The following is an 18335-nucleotide window of genomic DNA, read 5'->3' on the forward strand; positions in this document are numbered from 1 at the left end:
TAATCTGTCAATCACTGTGCCTTTTCTTGTCAGCAGTCTTGCTCTGGAGAGACCACTGTTGGGTTTCAACGTGTTGGAAGAGATGATACAAGAACAACCTGAAAAGCTGATTTCAACCCTCGTCGTCCTACTCTGTAATGCCTTGTGTATACCAGCAGAGAAGGCAGAGCTAATGGTGAGCTTCATCCAAGCCAGCAAACCCTCTGTGCAGTGCGGGCGCCTACGGAGGGGCAGACAGGACATGGTTATCCCAGCAGGTCAGGTAGCCTGGGTCAAGTGCCAAGTTCCTCCCCACATGAGTACATCTGACGCAGTCTTCCTATTTGAGCCTGATGACAACAATGTGCAGTTGACAGAACTGGACGTGGGTGAAGGTCTGTTGGAGGTACAAAATCCAAGAAAACCTTATGTAGCTGTACCTGTGGGTAACAACACTAAACATGCAGTAACTCTGCCAAGAAAGACAGCACTTGGCGGCATCCACTGTGTTGAAAAAGTTCAATTCAATTCAATTCACATTTATTTGTATAGCGCTTTTCACGATACATATCGTTTCAAAGCAGCTTTACAGAGAAAGCATATCAACATTACAATTTGGAGACTGCAGTTAGCTAATAATGTAATAATTTAGGCGATTAACATACAATCACTGTTAGCAATGTAATTGGAGGTAGAAGCAAAGAGCTCCTGGAAAAATGAATTACATATTAACAATAATTAGGATTTATAGAATGTGAATGTGCGTGTTGATCCAGATGTTGCATCTTCTGAAGTCATCGCAGGAGTTGGCGCCGTCTCTTCCAAAGTTTTAGTCATCTGAGGTCTTCTTAAGAGGCTGGATCCAAACTGAAACTGATGTACTCTCTAGTCACCTCGGGACGGGCGTCCCGAGGTAAAACAGAAAAGCAAATGGAGAATAATTAGCATAGCTGCTGTTCATAACATTAAGCAAAGATAGTCATGTGCAATTGATCTGATATGAGATGGATTATGTGAATGCTTAGCTGAAGAGATGTGTCTTTAATCTAGATTTAAACTGGGTGAGCGAGTCTGAGCCCCGAACATTATCAGGAAGGCTATTCCAGAGTTTAGGAGCCAAATGTGAAAACGCTCTCCCTCCTTTAGAGGACTTAGCTATCCTAGGTACAACCAGAAGTCCAGAGTTTTGTGATCTTAAAGAGCGTGAAGGATTGTAGGGCGATAAAAGGTCGGTTAAGTACACAGGAGCTAAACCACTTAGAGCCTTATAGGTCATTAGCAGTACTTTATAATCGATACGGAACTTAATAGGTAACCAGTGAAGAGATGATAAAATTGGTGTTATATGATCATATTTTCTTGACCTGGTAAGAACTCTAGCAGCTGCATTTTGTACCAATTGTAGCTTGTTTATTGAGGAAGCAGGACAACCAGCTAGTAATGCATTACAGTAATCTAGTCTAGACGTCATGAAAGCATGAACTAACTTTTCTGCATCTGAAACAGATAACATATTCCGTATCTTAGCAATGTTTCTGAGGTGGAAGAAGGCTGTTTTTGTAACATATGAAATATGATTTTCAAAGGACAAGTTGCTGTCTAATATAACACCCAGGTCTTTAACTGTCGAGGATGGAGTAACAGTACATCCTTCTAAATGCAAATTGTAGTCTGAGAGATTCTGTGTACAGGTTTTTGGCCCAATAAGTAATACTTCAGTCTTATCTGAATTTAATAGAAGAAAATTACTAGTCATCCAATGTTTTACTTCTTTAACACACTCTGTCAGATTGGATAATTTAGAGTTTTCATCTGGTTGTGTTGAAATATATAATTGAGTATCATCGGCATAGCAGTGGAAACTAATTCCATGTCTTCTTATAATATTACCAAGTGGCAGCATGTATATTGAAAATAGCAGAGGGCCTAACACAGATCCTTGAGGCACTCCATAATTTACTATTGTTATCTTAGATTTTTCCCCGTTTAAATAAACAAAATTGTGACGGTCTGATAGATACGACCTAAACCACCGTAATGCCTGTCCCTGGATACCAATGTAATTCTGTAGTCGATCTAGGAGTATTTTATGATCTATAGTGTCGAACGCAGCACTGAGATCAAGTAACACTAGTATTGAGATACAGCCTTGGTCAGAAGCTAGAAGTAAGTCATTTGTAATTTTAACGAGCGCAGTTTCTGTGCTATGATGAGACCTGAATCCTGACTGAAATTTTTCATAGATAGCATTTTTTTGCAGGAAGGAGCACAATTGGACCGACACCACTTTTTCTAATATTTTCGATATAAATGGAAGATTTGAAATGGGTCTGTAATTTGCCAATACATTTGGATCTAATTGTGGTTTCTTAATGAGAGGCTTAATAACTGCTAACTTGAACGGTCTTGGAACGTGACCTAGAGATAAAGACGAGTTAATAATATTGAGAAGAGGCTCTTCTGCTACAGGTAACAATTCTTTCAGTAGTTTAGTGGGTATTGGATCTAATAAACATGTTGTTGGTTTAGACGCTGTGATAAGTTTATTTAGCTCTTCCTGTCCTATAGTTGTAAAGCACTGCAACTGTTCTTGAGGGACGATAATTGAGGCTGAATCATAAAACTCTGTCAAGGGTTGTACATTTACAACCGTATTTCTGATGCTTTCGATTTTTTCAGTAAAGAAATTCATAAAGTCATCGCTACTAAACTGTAATGAAATGTTTTGTTCTGGTGATGTCTGTTTTTGTGTTAATCTAGCCACTGTACTAAATAAGAACCTTGGATTGTTTTGGTTATTTTCTATGAGTTTGCGGAGATGCTCGGCCCTGGCTGCTTTTAGAGTCTTTCTATAACGGGACGAGCTGTCTTTCCACGCGATTCTAAAGACCTCTAAACGAGTTTGTCTCCATTTGCGTTCTAGATTACGAGTTTCTCTTTTGATAGCGTGAGTAATATTGTTGTACCATGGTACAGTATTTTTCTCTCTAACCTTTTTTAATCTCATCGGTGCAACAGTATCTAATGTACTAGTGAAAGTGGTGCACATACTGCTAGTAATTTTCTCAAGATCATTTGTGTGTTTGGGTACAATGAGCAGGTGAGACAGATCAGGCAGTTTATTTGTGAATTTATCTTTAGTTGTCGGAAGAATTGTTCTACCTAGTCGATATCGTGGCGCAATTTGACAAATATCCGCAGTATGCAGTACGCATGTTACAAGGTAATGATCAGTGATATCATCACTTTGCGGTAGAATTTCTATATCAGTAGGATTGATTCCATGTGATATAATTAAATCTAGTGTATGATTAAGACGGTGAGTGGGTCCAGTGACGTTTTGTTTGACCCCAAACGAGTTTAGTAAATCTGTAAACGCAGCCCCTAACGCATCATTTGTATTATCTACATGAATGTTAAAATCTCCAACAATCAGCGCTTTATCAACGTTGACCAATAGGTCTGAGAGAAAGTCTGCAAACTCTTTTAGGAAATCAACATAAGGCCCTGGAGGTCTATAAACAGTAGCCAAAGCAAGAGATAGTAGCGACTTTTTATTTATATCTGAGAGTGTAACGTCTAGCACGAGAATTTCAAATGAGTTAAACCTGTAGTTTGTTTTCTGGGTAACGTTAAGAATCTCTCTATAGATTGTTGCAACACCACCGCCACGGCCAGCCGGGCGGCATTTATTTTTATAACAGTAGCCAGGTGGACAAGACTCATTAAGACCGAAATAATCATTTGGTTTAAGCCATGTTTCAGTAAGGCAAATTACATCAAGACTATTATCTGTGATCATTTCATTTATAATAACCGCCTTAGGTGTCAGCGATCTAATGTTTAGTAGCCCTAGCTTTAGAAATTGTTTTTGTTCGGTAATTTTGCGAATTTCTGGTTTGATCACGATCAGATTTTTTCTAGATCCTTTATTTTTATAGTTGAACCTCACTATTCGGGGAATAGACACAGTTTCTATAGACTGTATTACACTCACATTTCTATCAATTAAGTGGGTAGAACACAGACTGTGATTTGAGGTTTGACTTACTAGTCATACGGTGCGAAGCGTCTTGGAGATGTTCTCCGACAGAAGATCAGCTCCGATTTTGCTGGGGTGCAGGCCATCAGCACGGAAGAGCCTAGGTCGCTCCCAGAAAAGATTCCAATTATTTATAAAGAGCAGCTTCTGTTCAGTACACCAAGACATTAACCATTCATTTAAAGCAAATAATCTACTGAACCTTTCATGTCCACGTCGGTACGTCGGAAGCGGTCCGGACACGATGATCCTCGTCGCGGGCGATGTGGCTCGTACCGTCTCGATCAGGCTCCTGAAGTCCTGCTTCAGCACCTCCGTCTGCCGCAGCCTGGTGTCGTTCACCCCCACGTGCAGAACAACAGCTCCGATGCTCTCAGCGCCATTCAGGATCGCGGGAACCTGCGCAGAGACATCGAGGACACGAGCACCAGGAAAACAGTGACTGCGCACCTTACCTTTGGTTGTGGTAGCGTGGACGTGACGGACGATGGAGTCTCCGATGACCACGGCGTCTCGTTCTGCCTCGCGAAGAGGGGAGAAGCGGTTCCTCGTCGAGACCTCGAAGACCGGGGGCGGCGGAGGGGGAGAGGTCCTGGTCCGAGGCCTGGCTCGCGCCTTCCGTTGCTGAAGAACCCAAGGTCCCTGGTGTGACGGCGCCGGAGTGAACGAGGGCTGGGATGAACGCGTTCTGGGTTCTCGGGCCCTGTGCAGAGAAGTACACGGCGTAGAGGAAGCAGGAATGTTAATATCGCGCTGCAAACTTACCGAGGATTGGTGAGCGTCAGCACGGGATGTTTCCAGCGCTGTTCGCCGCTCCCGTAGCTCGGCCTGTTTCTCCAGAAGGGTCCGGATCTGTCGTTCCACGGCCTCCAGCTCCAACTGCACCGCATGCAGCTCGAACGTGTCCTCACCTGCACTCAAAGATAGAGACACATTCGGTACGCCCGCCATTAGTATTGATGAACAATAATATTGTGAGTGAGAAGAGTACAAACGCTAGTGTGACCACGCCGCTATTGCTAACGGGCTAAAGCTAGTAGCGAATGTTCGAGAAGTCGGATAAAACTAGCGATATCAAGGCAATCCGAGTGTTTTTTATATAAAATAGTGTCGGGGATGTGTTCCCCCGCCGTAAAAGAGAGAATGGTAGGTTATAAATTTGATTTTAAGAAAAAAAACAAGCAATTAGGAATCAACTCGACGGAGCTCTAACTCAAACAGCGCGGCAGCAACAAACAAGAAGTGACGATATGTGGCTTGGAATTAGCCCGCTCACATATCTCACAGCTAGTAGTCCTAGCTAGTGACTACTAAAAGTGATCGCAACAGACTCACCTGAAGCACCCGAGCCCACAGTGACTGTTAACAGTGCGGTATCAACACCTGTTGACGCCCGTCCATCGTCATGGCAACCTCCCATCGACCTCAGTCACCCTGATGATAAACAAAGAGAAAAAGTCAACAAAATTCTGTGTGAAGAAGCCGGGGCTTTCGCACGTGACAGCGATGATATTGGATGCATACCAAGCTTACAAATGTCGATTACCCTCACAGATGAAATCCCTGTACAGAGAGCATACTCAGCAGTCCCGAAGCCACTGTTTAAAGAGGTAAAGGAGTACGTGCAGGAGCTGCTGATGAGAAGCTGGATTGTTAAATCAAAGTCCCCATATGCTGCCCCAGTTGTCTGTGTTAGGAAGAAGGATGGCAGCCTACGTCTTGATTATCGCCTCCTGAACAAAAAGACTGTGCCTGATCGACATCCACTACCCAGAATACAAGACCTGACATCCTGGACCAGGGAAAAGCTTACCATCAGGGTTTCATCGCCGAGGGTTCACGTCACCTGACTGCCTTCGTCACTCCGTGGGGCCTCTATGAATGGGTCCGTATCCCATTCGGACTCTCAAATGCCCCAGCAGCATTTCAGCAGAGCATGGAGGAGGTGCTAGGCACCCTCAGGGATGAATGCTGCATCCCTTATCTGGATGACGTGCTCTGTTACGCGAGAACATTCGATGAACATGTGGAGGCCCTCCGCAAAGTGCTCCAGGCTCTTCAACAGCACGGAGTAAAAGTGAGACCTGAGAAGTGTGAGCTCTTCAGACAAGAAGTCAGGTACGTGGGGCGCCTTGTGTCAGCTGATGGTGTCAAGATAGACCCACGGGACCTTGAAGCAGTCAAAACCTTGACAAGCAAGACACCACAGACAGTTGGTGAAGTAAGGAAACTGACCGGCTTCTTGGGATATTATCGCTCCTACATCCAGGATTTTTCCAGGATCGCAAAGCCAATCTATGAGCTTCTCCAAACTAAGTCAGGGAAAGCCCAGATTCCAACATGTGGGAAAACCACCAAATGCCCACTGCTGCCTTCCCGACAGCCTGTTGACTGGACCACTCAACATCAGGAAGCTTTAGAGCAACTGGTCACTCTCCTTATAACCCCACCTGTCTTAGCGTATCCTGATTTCAACCTACTTTTCACGCTGCATACAGACACCTCAGACCGGGGCCTGGGGGCAGTCCTCTATCAGCGCCAGAATGGAAAGCTGAGAGTCATTGGCTATGGCTCGAGGACTTTGACACCTGCTGAACGTAACTATCACCTGCACAGTGGAAAACTGGAGTTCCTTGCATTGAAATGGGCTGTGTGTGAAAAGTTCCGGGACTACCTTACTACGCTCCCCATTTCACTGTGTACACGGACAACAACCCCCTGACCTACATCATGAGTACAGCAAAACTCGCTGTTGGTCATCGGTGGGTGGGAGAACTCTCAGATTTCCAGTTCGACATCAGGTATAGGCCTGGAAAATCAAATGTGGATGCAGACACACTGTCTCGGCTCCCCTTGGACATGGGGAAATATGAGGTGGCTTGTACAGAGGAGTTCTCGAACGAGGCAGTGCGTGCTACGTGGGATGGGAGTCAAGCAGCAGAACGGAAGGATGTGGCCTGGGTTGCAGCACTTAACATGTGTTCCCCGGATCCTCCACCACAACCTCATTGTCACCTGCCAGCTATCAGCGATGATGATCTTGTTAAGGCTCAAAGAGAGGATCAAGCCATAGGCAAGATTGAGTTAAAGGAGTCAAACACAAAACTGACAGATGACATACGCCAAACTGTAAGTGGAGCCATCCGAAAGCTGCTGCATGAGTGGAGTAAGTTGCAACTTGAAGACAGCCTCCTTTACAGAAGGACGAACCAGCAAAAGCAGTTAGTCCTCCCTCTGAAACACAGGCCGATTGCTCTGAAGTACCTACACAATGAGATGGGTCATGTAGGCACAGAAAGAGTGCTCCATCTTGCTCGGGAAAGATTTTACTGGCCCTTTATGGCTAAAGAAATTGAAGACTATGTCACCCGAAAATGTCTCTGTATCAGGTCTAAGAAACCCACGACACACACGAGAGCTCCTATGGGCAGCATCACATCTAACTTCCCTTTAGAGCTTGTGTGTATTGACTATTTGTATCTGGAAACCAGTTGTGGGGGATATGAATATATTCTAGTAGTGCTTGATCATTTCACTAGATTTGCCCAGGCATATCCCACGAAGAACAAGAGCGGGAAAACAGCTGCTGAGCGCATCTTCAGTGATTTCATACCCCGGTTCGGATATCCATCCAAGCCACATCATGACCAGGGTCGTGAATTTGAGAACAAACTGTTCCAATCATTACAGCGGTTGTCAGGGGTTGGCCACTCGCGGACGTAGCCCTATCACCCACAAGGCAACCCAGCTGAGCGGTTGAACCGCACCATCCTCCAGATGTTAAGAACATTGACTGATAGTGAGAAACTACGGTGGAAGGATCACCTCCCGCATGTTATACACGCATACAATTGCACCAGACATGAGTCAACTGGCTACTCACCGTTTTTTCTCCTTTACGGCCGTCACCCACATCTCCCAGTCGACTTGCTGTTTGGATTGGTTGGAGAAAGGGAACCATACTTACCTAGAGGATTTGCAGAGAAATGGGCTAAAAAGATGTCAGAAGCCTACCGCATTGGTGGCGAGAATAGCAAAAAGTGCACCGTAATCTCCTGTTGCTGGTGAACGACTTACCTGTCGATGTCACTCCACCTGACACCAGATCTATTCCTGAGAAGAAAACACATAACAGACAAAACCAAGAGAGAATGACAGACACTCAAAGACAAGCAGACACGAGTGATGACAGTGAAAATGATTCAGATGATGATTCTGGCTCGGGATACTGGTTAAGGAGACCGACCGAAAGGATAGAGGAAAGACCTGTTACCTACCAGGAGCAACTCACCAGGTATCCAGAGATTACAGTCATACTGTACCTGAACACTTACCAAATCTGACTGAGAAGAGACACCATGCTGATGAAAACCTACCTTTACTCACTGGACCTGTGGAAGGGGAGGAAAACAATGGACACCAAGACTCTGACTCAGAAGCTCGACCTTTGACCCCCCCCTGTAGAGTACACTCAGTTAGACGTTAGAAGGTCCGTTCGTGAGAAAAGGCCACGCCGTTTTCTCACATATGAGTCATTAGGAGAGCCATCAGTCCAGACGCACGCCACAGTTAACTCAGTGACCGGATACACAGCACCCTATATACCTGTCATAGAAGCATCTCATCACACTACACCTGCACACTCACTCTTTCCATACATCCCGCCTCTTTGTATGCCATATTCACACCCACTCCTTTACTCCCAGACACCATACATGCCATACCCTTACCAAGCACCAGCCACATACATTCCACCTACCATGCTTGTTTGTTGAATAGAGATTTGAGAATCAAGGTTAAGAATTGGAAAAGTTAAACGGTTTTGAGATAAAGATTTTTGGAAATGTCGGGAGCCATTCTTCTCTGTCAGGGAGCGTGTGATGCCCACTAAAGTGTTATCACATTTGTGGTAGTTTCTGTAATTTTATAATTAATGTTTTTGAATATTTGTTCAGGGGTAATGAACCTGGTTCCACCATCCTTTCACTAAAATATTTTAAATAGAGGTCAGGAGTAAGTGTGGAGTTCACCAGCAGGGGGTAGAGTGGCGCTTATTGTGCTCCAGGGGGCTTTACGTCAGTTTGTTCCGCTTTGTGGTTGTCCTCTTTCTGCTGAGTGAGATAAAAAACGGACGCAGAGTTTGCCCTGTCTCATTTATTTCTCCTGTTTCCAGAGAGAGCATATAAGCTGTTTACATGGAGCCAGCCGGTACCTGTAACATTAGCGTTGCTATGGTGAATAACTGCGATGATCAGTCACAGGTGCAGCAGTTCTCCTTTTGTCTCCTGTTACCTGTGAGTTGTGTTTCTGTTCGAGTGTGGATTTCTTTCCTGGCCGTTTTCTCTGGATTATCATCTGCCTGTTGGACCCCAGCCCACTGCAGTCTCCTTGCCACCAAAGCCTGCCACGTGTTGCACGTTCTGACCTTCTTGCCTGGATATTTATATTTGTTGTGGAACAAATAAACTGTTTTTGCACTTGTTACTGGATCTTGTGTTATTGCCCGTGACACTCCTCTGTTATTGCTATGAGGAAATCTAACTGGCAGAGCAGCTGGAAAACTAAAAGACAAGAAAAGTAAAACATTAATACAGACGACTGTATTAATTTTCTGCAAGAACCAGGACAAGCAAAGACAAAGATGAGCACTCGGAGCAAACACAGCAGTCAGACACATGATTACACACTGAACTTTACCTAGTGTCTTCAACGTGATGTTGGGCATTTACTGTATGTAGAGCTACTAATAATTTATGTGGATGCCATTTATAGACCTGTTAGATTTTGATGTTCTATTTTTGAGATTAATAAAATTGTATGTTTTAACAATGTTATAGCTTTTTCTTTCTTTGGTTTTTTTTTTTTTGAATATTTAGGAGAACATTCTGGGAGCAAAAATAAAACTTCCTGCTGAAAAAACTTCATAAGAACATTAGGGGATAATGTTCTAACAATGACTAAGTTTATGACTGAACATTTATAGAAGGTCATCGCAAAAGTGCAAAGAGTGTTTTTAGAGAATGGTATCCTACCTTTTAGAAGAACAGTCTAAGAACAAAAATAAAACTTCCCGCTAAAAACTTTATAAAAACGTTGGGGAATAATGTTCTAAACAATGTTATCACTAAACAGTTTTAGAATGTAGAATGTTATCCTACCTGTTAAGAGAACATTCTGGGAACAAAAATAAAACTACCCGCTGAAAACATTTTAAGAACGTTAGGGAATAATGTTCTAACAATGTTATAACTAAACATTTTTAGAATGTTTTTTTAGAGAATGTTATCCTAACTTTTAGGAGAACATTCTGGGAACTAAAATAAAACTACCTGCTGAAAACATTACTTGAACAATACATGGTAATGTTCTCAGAACAAAAAATTTCTAGCTGGGATACTTATGCAGTATGTGTACGTATGCGTTTGCTTCGCTTAAGGCTTTTATTAACCCCCTGCAGCCATATGGATTACTTTTATTATGGATGGATGCATCATTATTTTTTTTATTTTTATTTTTTTTTTTTTTTGCTTCAAAATGTAATTATAAAGCATGGAGGAGCAAGGATATTTTTAAATATGTCTCTGATTGTGTTCGTCGAAAGAATATAGTCATATACAGTGCACCTAGGATGGCTTGAGGGTGAGTAAATCATGGGATTAGAGATACTGTTTATATTAAGTTATTTTATTAGAGTAGAGTATGGTTTATAATGTAACAGCAAAGAATTCTTTGTCTTTTCTCTTAAATTACTGTAAGTCATCTATGTGCCTGTTCAAATCAAAATGTCTATTTAACTTTGCCACCCAATCTCGTTCTCATTCAACACAAAGCACAAAAGTTATCATAGTTCATGAGTTCACACTTACAAATAATCAGATAGTAAATAGTATGCGTAATAGTATGTGTATTTGGCGTGCTGTCCGAGGAGAGGACTCCGAGCTCGGTATTTGGCCCGACCCCCCGTATTTCTGGTTAGGAAAGTAACCAGGCGAGTGTGAGGAGACGGGGTGGTGGAGGGATGCTGAAAAAACTGTCGAGGAATATAGGTGAGTCAACTGTGTTTATATATAGGCCTTCACTCATGCTGACTGGGTAGATATGTTTATTACTGATTGTTGACAGCTGGCTGAAATGACATGATGATTAGTCAGATTATTTGAATGTTGCTCCTCCCGAAATTTGTTAATAAAACATCATTTAATATAAATAAAAATCTTAGCATATCTGCAATGGATCAACTTTTTCATACTGTCTCCCAGGGAAATTCTAGACATCTTCAGATACAGCATATAATATTTAAACTCGTGTGTCACGGAGTCAGCGCCATCATCAACACCAGACCCTTCAGCTCCACCCACTCAATCAGGATCACTTGAGTTCTAATTCCACACATTTGTCACACTCACAATATATAAGCAGTCTCCCACCATTCCATCACTGTCTGGTCTTGTTGTTCACTACTGATCAACTTGCCTGGCTACCTACCTGTTCCCATTCAGTCGGTCACGTTCGACATACGTCGGGCTGACCGACGAATAGGAATCTCGCTAAAGAGGCCAATCTACTTCGAGTGTAACTAAAATGAGCCAATGCACATTGGCATGTAATTGTTTACAGCAGCTGCTTTACCACGCAGTGCAAGTATATACAGTGGGGATCGAAAGTTTGGGCACCCCAGGTAAAAATTTGTATTAATGTGCATAAAGAAGCCAAGAAAAGATGGAAAAATCTCCAAAAGGCATCAAATTACAGATTAGACATTCTTATAACATGTCAAAAAAAAGTTAGATTTTATTTCCATCATTTACACTTTCAAAATAACAGAAAACAAAAAAATGGCGTCTGCAAAAGTTTGGGCACCCTGCAGAGTTTATAGCATGCACCGCCCCCTTTGGAAAGCTGAGACTTGACAATGTCATTGGATTCTCAATCATCGTCTGGAAAGACCAGGTGATGTCAATCTCAAAGGTTTTAAATGCCCAGACTCATCTGACCTTGCCCCAACAATCAGCACCATGGGTTCTTCTAAGCAGTTGTCTAGAAAACTGAAACTGAAAATAGTTGACGCTCACAAAGCAGGAGAAGGCTATAAGAAGATAGCAAAGCGTTTTCAGATGCCAATATCCTCTGTTCGGAATGCAATTAAGAAATGGCAGTCATCAGGAACAGTGGAAGTTACAGCAAGATCTGGAAGACCAAGAAAAATATCAGACAGAACAGCTCGCAGGATTGTGAGAAAAGCAAGTCAAAACCCACGTTTGACTGCACGATCCCTAGAGAAAGATCTGGCAGACACTGGAGTTGTGGTACACTATTCCACTATAAAGAGATACTTGTACAAATATGGTCTTCATGGAAGAGTCATCAGAAGAAAACCTCTTCTATGTCCTCACTACAAAAATCAGCGTTTGAAGTTTGCAAATGAACATATAGACAAGCCTGATGCATTTTGGAAACAAGTTCTGTGGACCGATGAGGTTAAAATAGAACTTTTTGGCCAGAATGAGCAAAGGTACGCTTGGAGAAGAAAGGGCACAGAATTTAATGAAAAGAACCTCTGTCCAACTGTTAAGCATGGGGGTGGATCAATCATGCTTTGGGGTTGTATTGCAGCACAGGGAACAGGGAACATTTCACGAGTAGAAGGAAAAATGGATTAAATAAAATTTCAGCAAATTTTGGATGCTAACTTGATGCCATCTGTGAAAAAGCTGAAGTTAAAGAGAGGATGGCTTCTACAAATGGACAATGATCCTAAACACACCTTAAAATCCACAGTGGATTACATCAAGAGGCGTAAACTGAAGGTTTTGCCATGGCCTTCACAATCTCCTGACCTCAACATAATTGAAAATCTATGGATAGACCTCAAAAGAGCAGTGCGTGACAGACAGCCCAGAAATCTCAAAGAACTGGAAGACTTTTGTAAGGAAGAATGGGTGAAGATACCTTAAACAAGAATTGAAAGACTCTTGGCTGGCTACAAAAAGCGTTTACAAGCTGTGATACTTGCCAAAGGGGGCAGTACAAGGTATTAACTCTGCAGGGTGCCAAAACTTTTGCAGATGCCATTTTTTTGTTTTCTGCTATTTTGAAAGTGTAAATGATGGAAATAAAATCTAACTTTTTTGACATATTATAAGAATGTCTAATCTGTAATTTGATGCCTTTTGGAGATTTTTCCATCTCTTCTTGGCTTCTTTATGCACATTAATACAAATTTTTACCTGGGGTGCCCAAACTTTCGATCCCCACTGTAATGAGCAGCCTACGTTGAGAAAACAAAGGCTGTTCTCACAGCTGGTACTGTGCACTGCGGAGAGCGCTGAATAGTCGTTCTCATGGCTGGTAAGAGGGCGCCTTCTATGAGAAAGAGTGGGCACAGGACAGGCTGCACACTTTCCCTGTCTGTGTTGCTGCGACCATTCTCCTGCGTGCTTCAGCATGGAGAGAGCAGTTCCCTGAAAGAGCTTACACAAGTAGAACTTGCATCTTTTTAAAGATGACATTCTACTTGTGTGTTTCTAGATGCGGTAGTTACCTGGTGCCAAGGGATGGTCAAGATCGTCGTGTCATGTGTCTGGGCCTCGAGCACACTGAGGCAGCGTTCCTGGATGAGTCATGTAGCCACTGTGGGAAGATGGCCATCTCGGAGTTCCTCAAGAGGGGTGGAGTCCCTGTGCCTCTGCCTCAATCTAACCCTCCTCAGAGGGTTGTTTCAGGCGGGGTGCAGTTAACCTGAGGATTACAGTGAGCATGCTTCCTTGAGGGAACCAACCCCCTAGGAACCCTCATCCTTCCTGTGCTCCACAGCCAGCAGAGCTACTGTGGGAACACGCTGGACCATCTCAAAGGTGTGTACCAGCCGTATCCTTCGGGGCTCCCCCCGACGACTGGATGTCTATTGCTCCATCGGAGGGTAAGCCAGACTTCTCTGGGGATGATGATTCAGCAGGGCTGCCTCCTTCAGGAAAGGTAGCAATGCCCGAGTTAGACCCGGAGATGATGACTATGCTTTCCTAGGCTGCCAACAGGGTCGGGCTCATGTGGAACCCTCCATCGTGTCCCAAGCCCTTGATGGTGGGGCGGCTAAGGGTTACATGCAGGTTCCTCCTGTGGAGTGAGCCGTTGCTGTGCCCTAACTTCACCTGGCGGGGGAACCCGTGTCTCCCTTCCCGGACCTGTAAGCACTCGTCGGACTTAACCAGCAAGGCTTACCAGTCCTGTGGGGAGGCCGCCTCTGCCTTACATGCCATGGCGTTGTTGCAGGTCCATCAGGCCCAGGCACTGAAGGGCCTGCACGAGGGTGGTCATGATCCACAAGTTCTTCAGGAACTTCAGGCCGCAACAGACCTTAGGCTTTGTGTGACGAAGTTCACGGTGCAGTCTGTGGGTCGTGCGATGTCCACAATGGTGGTCCAGGAACGCCATCTCTGGCTGTGTCTGGCCGACATGAGGGAAACCAACAAGGTCAGGTTTCTAAATTCCCCCGTGTCCCAGACTGGCTTCTTCTGCGACGTGGTCGAGAACTTCACCCAGCAGAAGCAGAAGCAGACTGAAGCCATCAGCCACATCCTGCCCCGGCGGTCAGCTGCTGCTCCCACCTATACGCCAGCCGTCTGCTCGTTGCCAAGGGGCGCCCGCCTTCCCACGACTAAGGGAGCACATGAGGAGCAAGGGAAGCATGACACAAACAAGCAACAAAACAAAATAAAAGACATGAATCATGAACATGAAACAAAACTATACATTATACTGCCAACTCGTAGCCTATAGTACAGTACAGAGAAATTTCATGTCGTGAGCAAGGGCGGATCATGAGTCATGAGTCGGATCAAGCATAATTTATTTTTAGACTTATTGGTTGGCCAGTTGTGGTCTGTGCAATAAATATTAAAAGTTCTAAACCATCTATTGCAGGGGTACTCAACAGGCGGCCCGCGGGCCTCATCCGGCCCGTCAGCATTAAATTTGTGGCCCGCGTCATGCTAAACATAATTTTTTTTTTTATTATAATTTGCATTCAAAATGACCGTTAATATTACTTCGGTTCTTACGTGTACACTGCGCATGACGCACATAGTCATCAGCAGCACAGAACACGCACAGGGTAAGACGCACAGCGCGGTTTTTCTAACCACAACGAACAATAAATGTACATCACTTTGCACGTGCGCTTTGAATAGTTTTTGCACTTACTTAGTTTGTCCACAAGGTGCCAACACTGAAACAGCCGTTGTTTCACAGTCTGAAAAGAAACAGAGAAGACGGAACATCAACAAACACAATAGCCACCGGTGTTGAAGAGTGCTCGTGTGAGGGGATTAAAGATACCAGCAACTCTATTTTAAATAAGTACAACGACATTTTATCTTATATTTTGGAGCGAAAAAGCACAGAGACTGGACAAGTATGATACTTTTCACTAGGAATATGGACTTCTTTTCATCAGTTCTTTTTAAATTTATTTGTTCGATAATGTTTTTCTTATGCATTTTGGCATTTTTTAATACTCTGAGTATGAATAAATTTTTGCATTAAGAATACAGCAAGACAAACTATTAATCCTTTTTAAAAATCATTTTTTCATGTTCAGTGACACTTTAAATAAGACAACCATTAAAGAACTAATAAGACTTAGCTAGATAATAAACTGCACTTGCAAATACTACAAATATTGTCTTAACTAGGCCTAAATAAGTTTTGCGATCCAAGTTGTAATTTTGTGGCCATTGCATTTTATGTGGTTTAAATGCGGCCCTCTTGGCCTCTGAACTTGAGTATCCCTGATATATTGTGTTTTATTGTTCCACTATAGCAGTGGTTCTCAACCTTTTTTGGACCAGCACCCCCTATCCATTATCCAGGTCCCAAAATGTACAAAATTTATGTAATGAGCGAGTAGCCTACATCATACGGAGCCCCGGACATGACATGCAGGAAAAAAATGCGCATGATTTATACATCGAGGGAATGAAATAGTAAATCGTGCGGACGATTTAGTAAATCGAGGGAACGAATTAGTAAATCGTGCGCACGATTTAGTAAATTGAGGGAACGAAATGGTAAATCGTGCGTACGATTTAATTTTTTTTCTTGCATGTCATGTGCGGGGCTCCGTAACATCATGAATCCATTTTTAAAAAAAAGCATGTCATTTAAAGCCAAATAACAGATTTAATTTGACTGAACAGTGGGAATATTATTATCATAGTTTCCCAGAGAGCAAAAAAATCATGTGAAGTAGAAATTCTATCAGTGTACTGTTTATCAGTGTTAACGAAATGCAACGGTTACAAATTTAACATTTAATTATGTGGCTTATCGCAAATAGCAGCCAATCAGTGAGGAGCAGCCAAAAAAATGCAACGGTTACAAATTTGACATTTAAAATTTAATTAACAGCAGCTGTACCGCAAACAAGAAGCATTCTTATCAAATATTTTCAACGGAGAACATTAACAAGGAAAAAGCAGAATGATTTATTTGAACTTTCGAATGAGCAAAATTGATTGGAAAATTAGTGTGAGCCCTGTGCTTGATGTTTTTCTGCTAATTTCTTCACTGTGGGTTGCAAAGACGTTAGTTTCAGCCGTAGTGCGCCTGAAGCATGCCGCGATTGCGGTTGTAAGGGTGGAGCTCCTACAGGGGTTCAGGCTGTAGGGTTACCGAGCGACTAAAGAAACGTTATCAGCAAGATGGTAGAAAACTGTACATTTCTTGTCTATTACCACCCACTACAACTTATACCAACGACGGAAATAAGCGCAGTTACAATAGCAAAATGTGTGGGAGAGCGTTGCTATAGTGTGACAATATTGTATTGCAATATGGAGCACATTAATGTTAACACTAAATCAAAACTAGTTAGCACATCATTTGTAAATGAAAGAGTTTAATGACAATATCTGGTTATGGTTACACTTAACATAGTTACAAAATAGATGTATGAGATGATAAAATCATATACCATTAATCGTACCCAGCATGTATGTCAAAAGTTACCTGAGAGATAGAGAGAGAGAGAGAGTGAAAGAGAAAGAGAGAGCGAGAGAGAGAGAGAGGGCCAGAGAGAGTGCCCAAGAAAAGCCAAGAATCAAAGAGACAGAATAAAAGAGACCAGAGCAACAGTTACAATATTCTTTTATCCCTTCCTTGACCATGTGACTGAAACCCAAATGTGAGACATTCAAACTGACCAATCAGAAGATCCCCCACTGTACTAAAGGTGTGACCATTTGTAGACCCCCGATGTACACACATCTTGGCCTACAGGGCTTGATCACTGTCAACACCTTTGAGCCTTCCAAACGGCCCTTGTAGCAAGAGAGAGGGGGTTGAGACAGTAAAGCAAATGTCTTTGTTCATTTTAAAATATCTTTAGATATTTTCAATTCTTACACGGTACTTAGACTGCATGTGGATGACCTGGCTGAATCCCTGCTCAACAAGATATGTTGTTGGAAAAGCAACAATCAGCAGCTTGATCTTTTGCCAGAGAGCTGGATACTGCTGGGCATATTTGACCCACATGCTGCGCCAGCCAGAGGTGTGAAAAATAGCCTGGGCTTCGTCGTCGCACTGGATGTCGACAAGATGCTCTTGAATAGCGGGCTCACATTCAATCACATCTGCTTGAAAGGGCTGCTCAACCCAACTGGGAACATCAAGGTCAAGGAGGTCCCTGAAGCGGATCTCCATGTTGGCCGTAACCATCCTCAGGTGGTCAGTGTAAACTAGGAGGAGGTCATTGGTAAGAGCCTCAGACACCTGTAATGAGTATTATTTTACAGTTAAATTGTTCTCTTATCTCCATGAATATTTTTAGACTATCGGAATTTGAATTAGTTGTTTTATTGCTTATTATTTTACTAAAATGTTTATTTATATTTATAAGGTAATGCATGCTATGGGTCTGTATTTTCAGACTCAATATAATCACCCGATATAATAAGCATTACAATGGTATTTATGCAAATAAAATATATTAGGCTAATTATAATAATAGTAGGTCTGTTATATCTATTTAGTGATGTTTATGAAAAAAGATCACCTTGGCCAGCTGTGGGAAATGAGCAAACTGCCTCCAGCCTATACTCTGCCTGTAGAGATCTAGCCTGAAGGTGAGACTGCGGATAACCGCTTTGGATTTTACCAGAGTGATGTTGTTTCCTTGGAGCTCTAACGTGACTTCATTCATTTTCTCAAAAAAGTCTGCGAGGTACATGATGTTGCAGTGACTGGATGACACCTTTTCCCCGAGAGCTCCATCAACCTCCTCCAGGAACTTGACGATGCTGTCAAACAGCTCACA

The 18335-nt window shown here is 42.9% G+C and overlaps 1 protein-coding gene across 3 annotated transcripts; it reads right to left on the reverse strand.

The window, feature by feature from the left end:
* Positions 1-497: 497 nt before the first annotated feature.
* On the reverse strand, positions 498-5298 carry LOC127516948 (uncharacterized). 3 transcript variants are annotated; one of them, XM_051901891.1, is made up of 2 exons: positions 4031-5298; positions 498-872 (listed from the first exon to the last, which is right to left on the reverse strand). In XM_051901891.1, the coding sequence occupies exon 1, from the start codon at positions 4970-4972 to the stop codon at positions 4034-4036; it is 939 nt and encodes a 312-aa protein (XP_051757851.1). In that variant the 5' UTR covers positions 4973-5298; the 3' UTR covers positions 498-872; positions 4031-4033. The 3 variants fall into 3 exon arrangements, with proteins under 3 accessions (XP_051757851.1, XP_051757850.1, XP_051757849.1); XM_051901890.1 differs by having other exon boundaries at positions 498-852; positions 4031-5290; XM_051901889.1 differs by having other exon boundaries at positions 498-864; positions 4031-5269.
* Between the last annotated feature and the right edge of the window lie 13037 nt (positions 5299-18335).

Source organism: Ctenopharyngodon idella, chromosome 8 (assembly GCF_019924925.1).
Source record: "Ctenopharyngodon idella isolate HZGC_01 chromosome 8, HZGC01, whole genome shotgun sequence".
Lineage (NCBI taxonomy): Eukaryota > Metazoa > Chordata > Actinopteri > Cypriniformes > Xenocyprididae > Ctenopharyngodon > Ctenopharyngodon idella.